At 41.8% G+C, this 17,195-nt stretch overlaps 1 protein-coding gene across 1 annotated transcript in view; it reads right to left on the bottom strand.

Moving 5' to 3' along the window:
* The window catches only part of PTPRN2 (protein tyrosine phosphatase receptor type N2), a 1,011,953-nt gene that overhangs the window by 96,421 nt on the left and 898,337 nt on the right, over positions 1-17,195 (bottom strand). The window contains exon 14 of the mRNA XM_090047600.1: positions 5,887-6,081. Within this exon, the coding sequence (XP_089903726.1) occupies positions 5,887-6,081 (195 nt within the window). The remainder of the gene's footprint in view (positions 1-5,886; positions 6,082-17,195) is intronic.

The raw sequence follows: 17,195 nt of genomic DNA, 5'->3' as shown, positions 1-17,195 counted from the left end.
GCATTGAGCTGGAGGACAAGCTCCTCCTGCTTGTTTCCCAAGCTCCTGGCATTTGCGTACAGGAAAGCAAGTGTCCCCTTGGGGGCTCTTGCCTTGCCCACAGATTGTACCAGGGCTGGGGCAAGGGTGGGCTCCCTTAAGTGCCTTGGCCCGCTGGCTTTGCAAGTGTTGCTCAGTGGGCCAGCAGTGGCAGTAGTCCCCCCCATCCCCCAGCAGGCTTAGTTTAAAGCCCGGCAGAGCAGGTCTTTAAACTTGAAGCAGCAGACTTCCCGAACTAAGGGGTCAGGGCGGCAGATTACCCCCTCAGGATGGAGTCTCCCACAACAAACACCTTGAGAGTGTCTTGGCAACTCAGCAGGCTCTGCTGGAGCAGCAAGAGATATGTACCTGTTGCTAAGCTCCGGCGGGGCAGGGGCCTTGGTGCGGCGGGCCTTAGGGCCCTTGACCATCTTGATCCATGCCCCTGACTGGACAGAGTGGGAGGTCCTGGAGTCCTCCTTTGTCCTGGAGGGAGATGGTGGTCTACCCTCCGACTCCTGGGGGAGAAGGGCCTGGCAGTAGGAGTCAATCTCCTGCTCACAGTCCCTGATGGCACGCAGACTCTGGACTGTGGCCTCCAGCTGGAGTGCCAGAGACCCCAAAAGGGAGCAGAACCCACACGGGGAGGTGGCCATGCTCCCAGGCCCCAGAGCCTGAAAAAGGGACAGGCAGCCCCCGCAGCCGAGAGCCAAATATAATCAGATGTCTAGGATTTGGGTCAGTTCAGCTTCAAAGTTTTTCCTGGCTTGTGCTAGCAAGGAGCTGCTTGGGGCTGGGGAGAGGGGAAGGAGGGCAGTTAGAGGTAGGGCACACATGCATGTGGCTGGCATGCAGCCAGGCAGGGTGGTAGGAGCAGCCCCAGCAGCTGAATGCAGGTAAGTCTGTGCAGGGCAGGGGTTGGAGGGCCAGGGCTTGGGAACTGTCCAGGAGACTATGGAGGGGAGGGGGTACATGTGTACACGTGTGTGGCAGAGATGGGCTGTGGCAGGGCAACGAAGGCAGGCAGGGATGTGCCTGCCCCTCCAGTGAGGGAAAGGGGTGGGGGGACTTAAGGGGCAACAGTGAGCTGCGTGGCTGGGTTGGCAGCACCAGGGCCAGTGCCTGTGCTTGCTGGTGGGGGCAGCTGGAAGACACTGCAGGGCTGGGGGGCGGGGGGAAGTGGGGGAACCTTAAATGAGGGAACTTCTATATTTCTTTGTTCCTCACACTGAAGACAACAGGTCATGATTCACTGCCACAAGGATGATGGTATACAGCATCCTTCTCATTATATCCTTTTTCTCTAATAAGAACTTCCTTAGCTAAAACACTCACTTATTCATAAACTTTCTATTTACCTGCTAAAAAATGTATGGATGGGCAGAAGAGAGCAAACATTGTACCCTGCTATTGCTCATATCTGCCCCTCTGGGTCTTCTGAGTTTACTCTGTTTTCTTTTGCTAACTAGCATAAATGATCTTATACTACTATCAGCACTCCAGAGTAAATACGTGAGGAATAATAAAAAGTGGTATCGCTCCATCGACAACATAGCAAGTTGCTGCACTTGGGTTCCAGTATTTCTGTTTATGCCTTACACCAAACAGGAAGGGGTAGTTCTGAGCAAGGCGGGCTGAAATGCACAATTTTCCAGTTTGTGAGAAATTTCAATTGTTTAAAATTTGGTTTCAGCCCAAATGAGGGGCTCCTGGAGTCACAGATCCTGGAAGTAGGAGGTTCTACTGCTCTGATGCAGCCTGCCTGATCAGTTTGAAAACACTGGGGTCCCTACCAGCCTAACAGTCTCTAGCGGTGACTTTGAATCACAGAGTTGCAACCCTGGGAAGTTTTGGACAAAGCATTTATTTATTTATTTATTTTTATATAAAGGCAACATAACTAATTTCCAAACAACTCAAGCTACTGTCTAAACATTATGGTGTTACTTCCTCTGGGAAGATGTGAGCCATTATAAAGGTTCTGGAGTCCTAACTCAGCTAGCTACTTCACTGTTGCACGTTGTGGATCTGAATATTACTTTACTGTTCCATAAGTCTATTTGCACAGTACTGCTGACAATGCTTACCATCCTTATTAGATACTTTGTTAATATTTCTCTTTTTGGTTTTTTTACATACTGAAGAATCCCTTAACATAAAATCTCGACCTCCAACATAAATAGATGACAGCAACAGGAGGAGATTTGGAAAGCATTTCATAGACCTAATCAGTAGGCCTGTGCGAAGCAGCTAGAATTTACTGCGGATTCGGATTATTTCGGGGGACAGTGATTGGATTTGGATTCGAGTCACTGTCCTGCATCAATTCGGATGAATCCGAAATCAGAGATTTGGCTGCTGCCGGATCAGCTAGGCCCATCCCCTGCTCGCTCTCTCAGCCCAGCAACGGCTGCCCTGCCACCCCAGCTCCCAGCATGCTGAGAAAAAAAAGCCCCGACTCAGCAGGTGCTGCTGGGCAGGGAGGCAATCCCTGCTGCCCCCCAACGCCCCGTGCTGTATGGGGGACTCTGCACGAGCCCCCTGGCCCTCTCCTAGCTCCCCCAACCCCCCATGGTGGCCCCACCCATCTCAGCTCCGGCCCTTTAAGAAAAAAACAAAAACAAGAAAAACCTGAGACTCACTATTTCTGCCCAGCAGGGACCAATCCCCACTGCCCCACACCACATGGGGGCCTCTTCCACGAGCTCCCCGAAGCCCCAAGGCTGCCCTAGGAGTGGTGAGTCCCAGGGTTTTTCTCATTTTTTTTCTTCTTAACAGACTGGAGCTGCAGCAGACAGGGCAGCCATGGGGGTGCTGGGGGAGCAGAGCCCCCCCACCCAGCATGAGCAGTGTGGGGGGGAGTAGGGATGCCCCCCCCACCCAGCAGCACCCGGTGAGCCAGGGCATTTTTTTAAAGCACCAAGAGCTGGGGCGGGCAGGGGTCGGGGCCTGGCAGGGGTCCACCATGGTCCCCTCCCTGTTCCCTGAAGATTCGGAGAGCTTCAAATTGATTCAGACCTTTTAATTGGTCCCCTGATTCGATTCCAATTTGGAGATTTGGCAACTGAATCGGGCTGAATCTCCTCCAAATCGAATCATCACCCTAAGTTTTGCACAGCCCTACTAATCAATTAGAGTGCCCAAAGAGTTCTAAAATGATGCCCAGAGTCCCCATACACTTGCAAAGAGTAAAAAAAAAAAGCTGGTCACCTGCATGTTTTTCTCTCTGCTGCTGAACTTAAAAATAAGCTGCAATTGATCAACGAAGATTAAAAAAACCCAAAACAGACAAATAAGGTATTAAGGTTGTGCACACTTAGTTTTGACCAAAATGTAAATCAGGTCAGCTACCAGGTTCCAGGCAGCACAGTACCATGAAATACAAGAAACCCCAATCAATTCAACCACCTGCTTCACCGCTGTAGTTGCTTGAAGCTGATCTTTCTGTAAAAGCCTTACCTAACTTTTTCACGTAAATGTAGAATTTAGGGCATAAGTACCTCCATAAGCAAACAATCCCAGTCTTTTAACCTCCCCATTATAGTAGGGCAAATGCAGCTGCGCCATTAGTTTTCCCCCCAGTTTTATCATCCATGTCTATTAATTAATTCTTTTTTTTTTTTTTTTTTAATATTTCTTAATGAGAAGCAGAGAGTCAGACTGCTCCAAATCACTGAGTTTTGTTTGTTCATTTTAAGTTAAACAGGTTTAATTTGGTCCATCTCTCTTTGCAGGTCATACTCTCAAAGCACTGTAGCATTTCAGTTGCCCTTCACTGAACCCTCACCAAGTAAGATATAACATATGTTGTTAGATCACTAACATGTGCATGAGTTCACTACGGGTTGAACAGGTCTGACTGAATTATGGACACTGAACCACCATTTTAGTGTCCCTAATTTGATTGTTTTTAGAGCCTGTTCAGAGGCTGTAAACACATTTGGGTTTCCCCCTCCCCCCCCATATCACACGGTTAACTTTGAAGAAATTCTCAGATCCAGAACAATTGATACTTTTGTTCCATTGCACTAGCCTCTTTCCCTTTTATTTGGCTTTGTATAGCATACGATTTATTTTAATAACATCTTTGACTCCGAACTAAATGGAGCAAAATCATTTACAATTATCTACAAGCCTTAAAACATATACATTGCTGTTTACCCAGGTAATTTACACTTCATTTTGCTTTACATGTGTGCATTTTAGATACAAGCATTCTTGCATTAATTATTACTGAGCATCTTAGAAGTTGGATTTTATCTGAGGTGTTTTGGGATGGGGGGGAGGTTAACTAAAATATCCAAACAACTTCAAAAATAAAAACAAGTGAAAAATTTCTGGTTCTGCTTAAGTAAAAGTGGGACTATAGGTGCTATGGTGGCAGAGTCTTTGCATAATTAACCCATCTTTCATCCCCCAGGTACACTTGGGATTTGCTCTATAGCAGTTTGAAAACCTAGTTCTCTTTTTCTGCAGTGTATTTATCGAGGAAAAAGTCTGCTTAGATGCACCATCTGGTTTTCAAATAAGTTTTGCTTTTACTCAGTTTTATAGAGAGCTGCCTAAGACTGAAGGAGGTCAGTGACTTGACTAAGGTCATGCTTGCATTCTGGATCTTGCTGACCTCCATTCCATACTCCATCAGGCCAGGGTGCTTCTTAACATTTGAAAAATATCTGAACGGGTAGCAGCTTTATCTTTGGAACAATAAAACAAGACAAAGTGCAGAAGAAAGGGAAGAACCCCATGCTGGCCTGACGCAGACAAAGAAGACATCCATTCCTAGAATTTTTATTGGCGAGTCTGCTCATTAATATATACATGTACAGCTAAAGATCTTTGTTAAGGTGTGGCAGTTCATTGATTGGGAAGGCCGTTCATATGGACTAGGAACAGAAATTACACATAAGCTGATATAAATTGGAAACCAGTTCAAATATGCAACACAACTGAAGTTTGAAAGCAGTTTATGTGCACTAAAGTGGTGAAACCAGTTTAAGATAAACCTGGATGTATGTAGTATCAGGCTTTGCTGATTTAGTTTAAACCAGTTTCATGAAATTCTGTCCCAGATCCCCTCCAGATTCAAGTTAACTCACAGTCCCCCAGCATCCCAGGATACTTTGCACCTCCCCTGTAAGTCTCCCCTTGCAGAGTGGATGGGCTAGCTTTGGCCCAAGCTGTCTGCTCCAGCTGAGCAGGAAGGCATGCTCTAGTACATGCCCTGCACTTCCCCTCTCCCCCTCCCTGCTCCAACCCTGCAGTGGCCCAGGCCAGAATCCAGGCACATGGCTGCATTTTCAGAATGCTTGGAAGAAACCAGAGTTTTCTAGCCCAAATTCCATGAACAACATATATTTGTTCAGTTTCAAACATAAGATCGAGCTAGTGCTTCTAAGGTGGAAAACCAGTTTAGCACAAATTTAGATTTTCTCCCTCATCAAGAAAAAAAAATATTGTGGATGTATTGTTACTATCAGTATTCATCAGCAGCATTCTCAGAGCAAGTATTTTGGCATCGCATTAGCACATGAGAAAAAAGGTGAAACGGATCAAAAATGAAACACTTCTGTTCAATTGTCTTGGCTGAACAAAATTAATAAGAGGAAAGGTGGAATATAATTTAAACAACTACTTTAAATGCCCAAAAGATAAAAATAAAATAGTGGAAAATAAATTATATTTTAAAATTTCTTTTGGTTTCTCTTTCTTATTTTTTAAAGAATACTTTTAAATGCATATTGACAATTTTCCTTTAACTATATATATATATATATATATATATTCAGTCTATTTATAGAGTACTGAACTACTAATTAAATAATTTTGAACTTACATTTCACAGACCAAAGAGAAAACTTTCCTTACCAGAATCATGTGACCGGTGGAAATGTCCATGTTAGACTGAACAGGTTCTTCACACCATGATGATGTACTGCTCCGAGCAGATGGGCTGGGAATAGGCCCATCACTGAACTGCGAAGAGACACTATTTATGCGAGACGTATGCAACGGCTCTGGCCGATCAGATGATTTTACAGCCATGCGCTGACGGCACAGCTCCTAGAAGAGAATGAGAAAGAGACAAGAACAATCTAGGGTTAAATGGCAAATGCTATGGAATACAGTCTGCTCAAGAGCACAAGGCTTACAATATACCTCTAGATTCAGAGTGATTTTCTTCGCCTACTGCTATTATTTTGGGAGTCTGACAGTTCTGATATACACAATAGCTGGACCCATGGTATGTTGACCATCCTGGCTTTGTCCTAAAGAGAGTTAGTTATGTCTATATGCATGTCTCTCAAGACAGCCTCATAAATAATATTTTTAGGGCTTGACTTCTATCAGTAGATGAATATGTTGTTTTATATCATGAAGCATTATATCAGCCCAGTTGCAAAGTGTGAACCCACTGAAGTTAATGGGGTTGCACGGGTGTAATTGAGAGCACTATTTGGCCCTGGATATGCAAGCTCAGCGAGCAATAGGCAACTGAATTGATGTGCACTCTAATATAAATTCTAGTTGATATACGAGTCATTTCTCTTCATTAAAATAGCACATACACAACCCTTGTTCCTAGATGTAGGGCAGAGAGAATGAAGAATGACATTAACAAAGAAAAAAAAATAGAAATCTGTCAGACTTGCACTGGATAAGCAGTCTTGGCAGAGAAAGAAAATTGAATCCAATACACACCCCAAGCCAGGGTACAATGCCAACAAAACAATCTACCCTAAATAAATAATTCCAGATACATCATACATGGAATGCATATACGAAAAAAATATTCTGTTTATGTAGCAATGGAGAATGCTGATAATATAGACAATATTTCTAGAGAAACAAGTTCCTGTGTTTTAAAAACCTGAATCTAATGAGATAAGTGGGCCTTCAGTTGCACAGTTTTTTTTAATGCTTTCTGAATCACTTAGGTGCGATAAAATCTCAAAATGAATAATAAAATTAGCATATTTTAACATATGTCTATTGCTCATGAACAATTTTTGGATGCCTGTGCTGCACAGCAAGGCTGGCTAGTCCATGGTGCTTGGACATATTGCACATTCAGTGGGGTTGCACATTTGTCTCAGATTACTTGTTTTACACAGACATGTACTAGGAGCTTAGTCACTTGCCTCTGGCAAACAAAATAATATATTTGGAAGAATTCATACTGTTAAAATGTGATGGCCTCTGTTTGCTTATTCAATGAAAATATAACTGCAACTCAAGCGCCATCAGGGGAATGACCGATAAAACTACATACATCATTAAAAATATATGTCGCCCCCGCCCCTTACGCTAGTTAGAAATGCATCCATTAAAAACCCTCCATTTTAAAAAAGTTTCCTAAATAAGATTTTGAACCGGTATCTTTATTTTATAACTTCTGTGGTAATGTCCTCAAGTATTCAAACATAGGGTCTTCCTGTTTCACTGAAAACTTGACCACAATCATGCATCAACATACCTCTCATCACCACTAGGCAATGACTAATGATTTGTAGGCTGATGTGCCATCCTAATGGCTTCCTTCTACCACAGACAGCCATTTTACTTGGCTTTAAAGACATTTGTACAGGAAGATACTATACTAAAAAGGGAAATGGTATGGAACAACATATAAATTAGACAAAGACAAAATATACACAGTGATACAAAATATACCATCATGAGTAGTATAAAGATTGAATTGGCAAAAGTGGGATTAACTGAGCATTCATTTATGATATGTTATGTCGGCTATTGTGACAGTTATGCAGATCATCCCAAACAAATGTCCACAAGTCCCTGAACATCACCACACATTCTGTACTTTAAAAAAAGAAAAAAAAAAAGAAGAGTATTCCACGTTTTCCGGGAGGTAGAGGGCACAGGAGACAGACCCTAGCTTTTTTTTTCTTCCTTTTACATAGAAGAGATAATGGAAAGGCTTGTCAATGTACAGACAGATGATTTTGTTCCATGACTCTGCCCTCAACATGAAAAGAATATTAGAATAAAAATTTAAATCCTAAAATTGGTTTGACAATCGCCTTACTGTATATTAGTATGCTGCGATTTAAGGTCAAAATATTTAAACTACACCAGGGCAAAGCCTACAGAATTACCACAACAATCTTGTTTCTCTCCTTTTTTAAAAAGGGTAAAAGGGATTGTTTCTCTCTTGGAAGGGTCACATAAGGCTTTATTTTGTATAAAATATCACTAGCCCAAGGATGGCTATGGCTAACCATGTAACTTGAGGTCATTTTAAATCTCTGTTTTGTCCTCCAAACATGGTTTTGAAAGGAAAGTATTTGTTTGGGGCTTAAAAAAGGATCTGGTTGTATATTAAATCTTAAATAATTCCTGGAGAGGGTGCTTTGGTGGTTGGAGTCCAGAGGAAGTAGCTGAAAAGAAGAATACAGTACAGAATACAATAAAGACTGCTAAAGAAATGTGTCACATGATGATCACCACAGCATTTGCCACGGATGTCATTTATCAGCATCCAATAGACAGTCTCTCATTTGACTCATCCAATTCTTCGCTAACAAAAACACTTGTACTACTAAAACAGAACCTTTGTAAATTGATTTGTTCCTGCCGATTATATTCTACCTAAAGTCATACACCACTCCTTTCAGCTGGGCACTTGTGGAAAGAACTATAGACTTTTGCTCTGGAAAAAGCAAAAGGAACAGGCTATTTATTAGCAATGAATATACCATTTTTACAAACAACAACAATAGGATAGCAACACTCTAGTTCTAGATTACGTTATTTTCTCTCTGCTGAAATAAAAATCTTATTTTGGGTGCATATTACTCTACAAATAAATCAAAATTAGTTCAGTTTTAAATTGAGAATTTGGCATGCACATAGTCCTCATTAAGGAACTGGAAACATACCATGAATCAAGAAGCTTTCACTGCAGTGGTTGGAGGGAAACAAATGAACCAACCAAACAAAAAACCCCAACCAAACCCAAAACCAAAACACCCATAGGAACAAACAGGTAAAAGTGACCTGATCAGAAATAGTAAGACATTTTTTGCTAGCATGTGTAGGTGTATAATACTTGCTCGTAGAACTGCTATTGTAGTCATATTATTCAAACAAAAAGGTAGTATATGCAATAATAAAAATGCTTAAATTTCCAAAAGGCTTTTGCAAAACTCCTGTAAGAACACTGCAGAATCTCTTAGCACTGTTTAAAATCTTTACCTCAATATCTATGAATACTTTTTAGTGCAAACAAGCTCATTTTGTTTAGAACCTTTTCCATCTCTCTCTTCGCCACACGCTGGCAACTCATTAATTCTCCCTACCCCAGCCAAACCTAACTCTTCTTGTCACTGTACGCCAAGCCCTTTCCCCTCAACTCCTAGAGGTACCTTAGGTACAATTCTACTCAACTCTGCTCTCCTTGAGCGGCAGTCCCACTCCTATTTCACTTTTCAACCTTTGTTGCTCCAATGGGAGAGAAGTCCAGAGATGCATCTTGAAAAGAAATCTCTTACATGTCAGTGTACTATAGACCACGCTTGAAAATGGCCATCAATATACAAAGCCAGAGTACCCAACCATCTGTTCCTGGTGAGCCACATGTCATGCAGAAACTGAATAAGTAGGTCAAAGTTGACTTTCCACTATTTTGGGATCTCCCCATAATCTAGAACCACGCAAGAACTTGCTTAGCTTGGCTTAAGTCTGAGAAGCCTCAGGCCTGCTATAATATATGTTCCAATATGTACAGTCTTTAAAGATCATTGCAGCAGCTTGTGAACAGCCACAGCACAGTGATCCCAGCATTGTGACTGAGGATTGCAAAGGGGTAATGCAGCCAGCTATGAAGATCGTGCCATTTATGAGAAATGATGCCAGGGCTGATATAGCAGTTTTATAACCCTTAAACGGTTCAAAGGGGCACAAAGGGGCAGGTGGACAAGACAGACCAAGCCTGCCCATGAAAATAATGCATCTCTGTAATACTCCAGCAGAAGCTCTTGGAGAGGCTGTCCTGGTTGCCTAACTGGAGTTAGGTCGATCTAAGTGCTGATCAGGAAGGTTAGATCAAAAATAAGTTAGCCCAACCTAATAAATGTCTATGCATGTTTGGAATATAGCCCCAGGGCTGGGAAAGCCCAGCTGCTCGCCCCAGCACCAGCCCCAGCCCCAGCGCTGCCCTCTTTTTACCCCTGCCCTACCTGGGCTAATTTTAGTTCCTGAGCTCCCCGTCCCTGTACAGCCACCCCCTTTCTTCCCCACAGAAGCTGCCCACCCCTGTTCCCCCTACCCACGTTCCTGGAGTGGCTCCTGGCACCAACAAACCCCTGTGCAAGTGTGCTACTGGCAGTGGCAGGGAGGCACTGCAGGGAGCACAGGCTCTGGGCTGTTGTGGGGCAGGGGCAGATGCTAACCAGCTCAGGGGGTACAGGGGACTCCCATGCACACCCCACCATATCCACAAACCCTCCACCACAAACTCCACAAGTGCACCCTCCCCCATACACAATCACACACCCCACAAACACGAGACCCACCTACACCCCCCCGACCAACCCCGCACCACCCCCCACACACACCCACATGTCTCTGAAGGGAGTCCTGCTTGCTACTACATGCACACACCCCACATGCACTCACACCCCACTCCCTCCCCCTCCACACACCCTACAGCCCCCCCACAAACCCCATACCCCCCCACCCACCCATACCCCCCACACCCTTCCACACACCCTGCAATATTACAAGAGTAAGACTTCATTTTAAGCTATTGTGCAATCACCTCTATGTACACTACACAAATGCATGTAAATCAGGACAAAAATATTTTTTGAAATCAAATTAATTAATGTCTTAGGTGTTCGATTTTTATAATATAATTTGGTATTTTTCTGGTTCCAAGATGGCAAACCCCTTGTTGAAAGGAGTACTTCTGGGGGCAAGGGGAGGGACTTCTGGTGGCAAAGTTCAGGGGTTAGGGGGTGGGACTTCCAGTTCCAAGATGGCAACCAAGGGGGCGGCGCACCAGTCAAAGGGCGGGGCTACCCTTGCACCCCTCACCAGCTCAGCAAAACACAGTAAACAGCCCTTTACCGAAAATATATTGCTTGCCCCTGGTATTAGGTCATCTCTCTATCCCCACAAGAGATTTTTCACCACTGGATGTAGGAGGAAGAGCCAACCACACTGTTCTACTATTGAGTCCTTGCATGGAGTGTGGAGTAGAAACAATGTTAATCTCTACGCTCATGATGGGAAAGGGTGAAAAATAGCCTACTCACAGTTAGGAAATGTGAAGTTATCTTGGTTACAGACATAGCAGAACACAAACAAACAAGTTATGAGCTCCATGGAAGACAGAAAAAATACTTAATCAACCCAAATGAGCCCCAGAACATTTTGAAATTCAATCACCGGGTGCTGACAGATCTGGCATCACTGTGTGATTACATTAAAGTCTGAATATTTAAGATCTTAGCTAGCAGGACTATCAGCCCTCATACATTTCTCTACACTTTCAGGTAGTTATTTATTTTTGTAACACTTACACTGCTATAGGAAAGCAGCAAGCCTGCTGTCTATCAAAAGAGGACTTGAACTCTGCACTGACCCAACTGTGGATATTCTAGATTGTACTCTGACTTCAGTGACCACTAGAATCAGCATCCTTAGCACACATGCCCATTTAATAATCCTTTGCAAAGAGTGAATTTAATTTATGTATCAATTCTGTATTAAACGTGGCAGACAAGGCCATTTCTACCCTACTGTGACAAAGACAAGTAATGCATTGTCTTTGTGTACAGCTTGAGTGTCATTCTTCATTTAAAAGAATCATTTACACCTAAAAAAGCAATCATAATGCATACAGTGAAATATGAAGGAATGATCTTCCTGACCCTTTGGGCTATGATCTAATGGATGGGATGGACATAAACATTTATTTAAAATGTAATTTGAAGTTTATGACATTATTTCCCATTACATAGGAATTGCTATCATACTGAGGCACTTCTTCCGTTTTTTATTTCCCAACATTTATTATCAAACTTGCGTGGCAGACACATGTAGTATATAATGGAAAACTAATATCACTGTGTGACAGAAACTGCCATAACCAAGATAAATATTTTGTAAATAATGTCCAGTTAAATGAGTTTAAAGTACAGTGCTATGATCATCTGCACAACACTTTTTTATTTAAGGAAGAGACATCTGATAACCCTAAATAAGTCATACACAATGTTCTCAGAGAAACCTTGAGATTCTTCCAATAATATTTTAGACTGCTCCTAATTTTTACTGTCCTTACAGGGAGAAGGAGGCTGAACATTATTTGTTCTTTTTAATTTTCTTTTCTAAACGAATTAAAAAATAGACCACATAGATCAGAAAGCACACAGTTGATCCAGTTCTAAAAGGGTCCAATTAACTTAGTGTTTCTCATTATAGGCACAACAGCCTATCTTAGTGCAAAAGATCATGTGCCATTATGTATAAGGGGCTTATACAACTTTTAGAAAGAAAGAGCCAGTGCCATAGTAAAAACATGTTCCTACAGCAACTTGTTGGAATTGTGGTTAAGCTTCTCCTTGAATACAAACTAGATTAGTGAAGCATCCTTTTAATCAGAAGCACCGAATAGACACCTGTTAGTTAGGAGTCTTAGTCAGGGATGTACCCATCACAATGCACTCTCATACATCGCTTCACCCTCTACATTCACACCAGACATCATGCCCACTCAGAAACGAAGCTCACCATTTTGCTAGGGTATTAAATCAGGACCGAGTTAGATATGCTGTCTGCATAACACAATAAGTGCCATCTCTTCTTCAGGATGTCCCTGTTCTGTGACAGCAATGAACATTTGCTGCCACTTGCCTTTACAGTGGATGACAGCCATCTAATGTCACAGAAGTGCAAGAGAAGAAACTGCAATTTGCAGGAACTTATTATATGTACACTAACAAAACAGACTTTAATACCTCATGTGCCTGGAAAATCCATTAAAACCACATGGTTTCCCTAAATGTCTAATCATGAAATATAAACCCATCACACATGATTGTAACAAAGTTAGAACAGAACGCAACACTAAAACTACCCTAAGCTAGGGCTGAAATAGCAAATGTACACTCTCATTTCCTTATTTAAAATGAGGAGTTAAGCTTCCCCTAAATCTGAGCCTAGATAGTCATCAAAAAGGTATAGAGGACAAAAAAAAAAATCTCAGTACACACTGTGCATGCTTTCTAAAAGATGTACTGTTAGCCAGATGGTGACTGGCCAAGGATACAGCCCAGAAAAACAACTTCAGATAATGCAGCACAAAAGCCAGAAGGACCCTTAACTACTTTTGATTCTGTTTCTGCATAACTGTATAATACTTCACAGAGCACAGCATAGGCAAAAGTAAAAGAACAAGTACACATACATGTATAAACACAAGAGAGTCTCCATGCCACAATTAGTTAGAAAATAGAATTGGACTGGCACAGTGGAGGATTGCTATCAGGAGACCAGGCCTGGAGATGGCAATTCAGAGATGCCCAGTATACCTTTCTTGCCTGTACTCATTTCTTTTCAAGATCAAATGCCAAGCATTGTCACTTTTCTTCAAAGCCGACTCACATGCAGGTGGTTTTGTTTATTAAGACGTGTCCACACATGCTAACTGAACAATACAATCGATTTGAGGAGGCTTGCTAATGCCTGCGCTCTCAGTCCAGTAACAACCCTGACTTCTGAATCCTCACCTAGTGAGCGACAGTATCCTAGTCACGGGAATCAAAGGTCCCAAAATAAGTTCTCTTCATCATACAGGACATCCGGGAAGTCCAAACTCCAAGAAGACAGTCAGGTGAGGGCAGGTGGCAGAACAGGAGTAAACCAGCCACTGTGACCTCTTACTATATATACATTTTTGTATGTAATAAAGAGTTGTTCCACATTACAGGTCTCCAGATATTACATGGTACAAGTGTTACCCAAACTATAAAACTCCTAGTCACATGGACACTTGGTCAAAGATTCTGAACTCCATATATACAATGACATAAGCTAAAATAGTAAAACCTACAATGAAGAAATTCTTACTCTTAATTTGTGATTTATACTATAATTCCTCGAAAGCTAGTATCAGAGCTATTATAAATAGAGTTGCTCAGTTCACAGTAAATGAAAGTAGCCTTGCAGTTCAAGTACTGAAACCAGGAAAGTGGCAGAAGTCACAAATTTCCAATTTATTTAAAACAAAATAAAAACTCCAGCACTACTAAAAAAAGCCACATTTTTCATTACACGTTCCAGAAAATGTGAAAAATCAATCCAATAAACAGGTATGTCAGTCTCATATTTCATTAATCTTAAGAAAACCAAAGACCATTCTACTTCTCCATAAACTTTCTCATTGCCCGAATATATAAGAAAATTAGAAACACTGTTTATGAAGCACGTCATCTAGACCTGATGCAGATAGTGTGGCTTTTAATACTATTAGAGCACTGGATAATATTCTTTAACTAATAAACCCATATTAACCAGACATGAGGAAAATGACCCAACATGAATTTTAAAATCGGTAAGTGAATTAGACTTCGGAAGTGTTAATGTACATGTAAGCACTAAATATTACATTTCAAAGACTCTTTGCCAAAGTTGGTAACCAAACATCCTTGAGAATGCTAGGGACACATGCAAGATATGCATTGTAATCTTTTACATGTCTAGAGAAAGAATACCACCTCCTTTATGTTTTCCTTCTCAGTTTGTTGCGATGCACTCTGTTGAACATTTTTCTTACTCTTGTTTAAATTATGGAGACACTGTTCACAGTTCCACAAAAGTAAGCTGTGCATTTGCAGCATGCATTTAACTGTTTTGTTAAATATGTGATGTTACCATGGAGAAAAAAAAAAAAAAAGATTAACGTGTCTAAAAAAAAGACAGATTAAACCTGAGACTACACAAACATTTATCCACTAGGCATAAGCGCCTGTGTCACTACAGGGTGCAGCTAAGGTTATTTCATTTGTGCATTTCCTTAACATGTTTAATTTAAAAAAAAATATATAACCTTAACCTAATTCTCTGTATTTTTAATGGTGGTTTGGGGCTATTTACAAGTTCTCTGTAGTAATTTACTTGTAAATTACTGAAATATACTTTCAACCTCAATTTCATTTTAACATAATTTTGGTCAGGGGGTGCACGTGATTCAGATATTATATACTATACTACTCTGTTTACCACTGTGGAGTGGTATTGATTTAAGCCAGCGTACCTTGCAACAATGACCTACTGGAAAAATATTTTATGCACTGAAGAACAAGAGTGAAATAATGTTTTAAAAGAGGTAGAAAGAGAATAAAATGCTACAGTTGGTCTAGAAGCATCCTTATATATCTAGATGCTATTTCTCTTTTAATTCTACCTATACCATATGCAATAGACCCTAGGCCAAAATAAAAGTAAAAGAAAATCATAGGTGTAAAATGTATTAATTTGCACATTAAGGCAGAAGTATTCTCTAAAATTCAACTGCCTAGGCTGTTAAACCAACCACCAGTGTACCTGAGCACATTATATAAAATTCCAAGTGCTTTGTTTAAGTTTAGCTTTTTAAAATACGACTCAAATGATAGGGCTGCTACTGTTGCTCTTGGGACATTATTTCAAAATCTAGCATCTTCCAGCAAGAAATCATTCAAGGCTTTGATAATTTTTCTGTTTTTCAAATGATGCTCCTATTTTTTATCATGCCCTGTGAAATGAAAATTTTCAATTAGTTTACCATTCTAAGTGCTTGTTAGTGGTGACTCATGTAATTATGATCCCCTATCTTCACACACAAGAGAGCAGAGGTTGCAGGGGAGGGAAGAGGGGGGAGAGCAGAGAAAAGATTGTGTTCCTTAAAATAGAGATTCAAAAAAAAAAAAAAAAAAAAAATGGGGGCGGTTGTTGTTTCCTTCCCTGTGCTCTGCAGTTTCAAACATTTGAACAATTAAAGGTTCATCTCGCCTCCTAGCTTTCTCCCATGACAAAAAGTCAGATGCTGCAAGAACCTTGAACTTGTCTATAATAGTTCAACAGACACAAATGTGTTTTTTATTTTTCTATTAGTATTCTCACACTTAAATTACTTCATACTTAAAATAAAAAGATTTCCATAAGCTGACTCTAGTCTTCTCACTTGTATCTTACTGTTCAGGACGATGTTTGTTCCACCTGGTACATACATCCCCTTTAAAGGGGATTCTTGATGCTAGATGCAGTCAAGGTAAAATTCAACAGCAAGGTTCCCCTGGATCTGCATAGCCATGAAGATGGCAGCATTAGCACTCCAGACACCCGGGGCCCTTCAAAGGCACAGGTCTTTTCAATGATATCCTAGTGCTGAGGACCAGAATTTGGGATGTCACACTCACGGTCTGTTCTACCCAATGTAGTGACATGAAAGATGTCATCTTCCTTTTAGTCCCCCTGCCAAAAACCTTCCCTCATTAGATACAACTTTTTTTTTTAATTAGGCCAAGGGGTATGAAAAGCAATTCTATGAAACCAATTATCTAAGCTACCACAAATCCAAAAGTAAAAGTTTCATAGGGAGAGAAGACTTAATAAGAAAGTTTTAAAACCCACTAAAAACACCACACACAAAGATACCAGTTTAAAGTAAGGATGAGCAAAATCTGGCCTGTGGGACGAATCTGGCCAGTCACCCTGTCCCTTCTGCCCCCCATTGCCAGGAGAGTTGGACGGAGCAGGTGCTTGGGGTCTGCCTGGAAACTGGCTTGGGAGCCCTGCAGTTAGGCCATTCTTGACTGGGCAGATGGGATGGGGCTGCAGGCAGGTGGAGAATGGCATCCAGGAGTGGGATGGGCAGGTGGGGACAGGATACAAGGGGCCGGAGCAGCGCAGCTCGGCAGCATCCAGTTATGATCCATCGGGGTTGCCTCATGCTGCTGGGTCATACTGCTCTGCAGCTGCACTGTACTGAGGCTGCCTGAATGCACCTGTCTTGGGGTGGGCACAGTGGGAACCAGGTCATAGGCATGCACCCAGCACCCCTCCCAGGTTGGGCTGGTCATGATCTGTTGTGCGGGAAGTGGATTGTGGCCCTAGCCCGAGCCCCATGCCGTCACTGTCCCACGATGCTGGCCCTGGCCCTAGCTACC

The sequence above is a fragment of the Crocodylus siamensis genome, chromosome 5, assembly GCF_052110815.1.
Source record: "Crocodylus siamensis isolate JL-2025a chromosome 5, ASM5211081v1, whole genome shotgun sequence".
NCBI lineage: Eukaryota > Metazoa > Chordata > Crocodylia > Crocodylidae > Crocodylus > Crocodylus siamensis.
The sequence above is the reverse complement of the archived record's forward strand: the minus strand, read 5'-3'. Positions and strand labels throughout refer to the sequence as shown.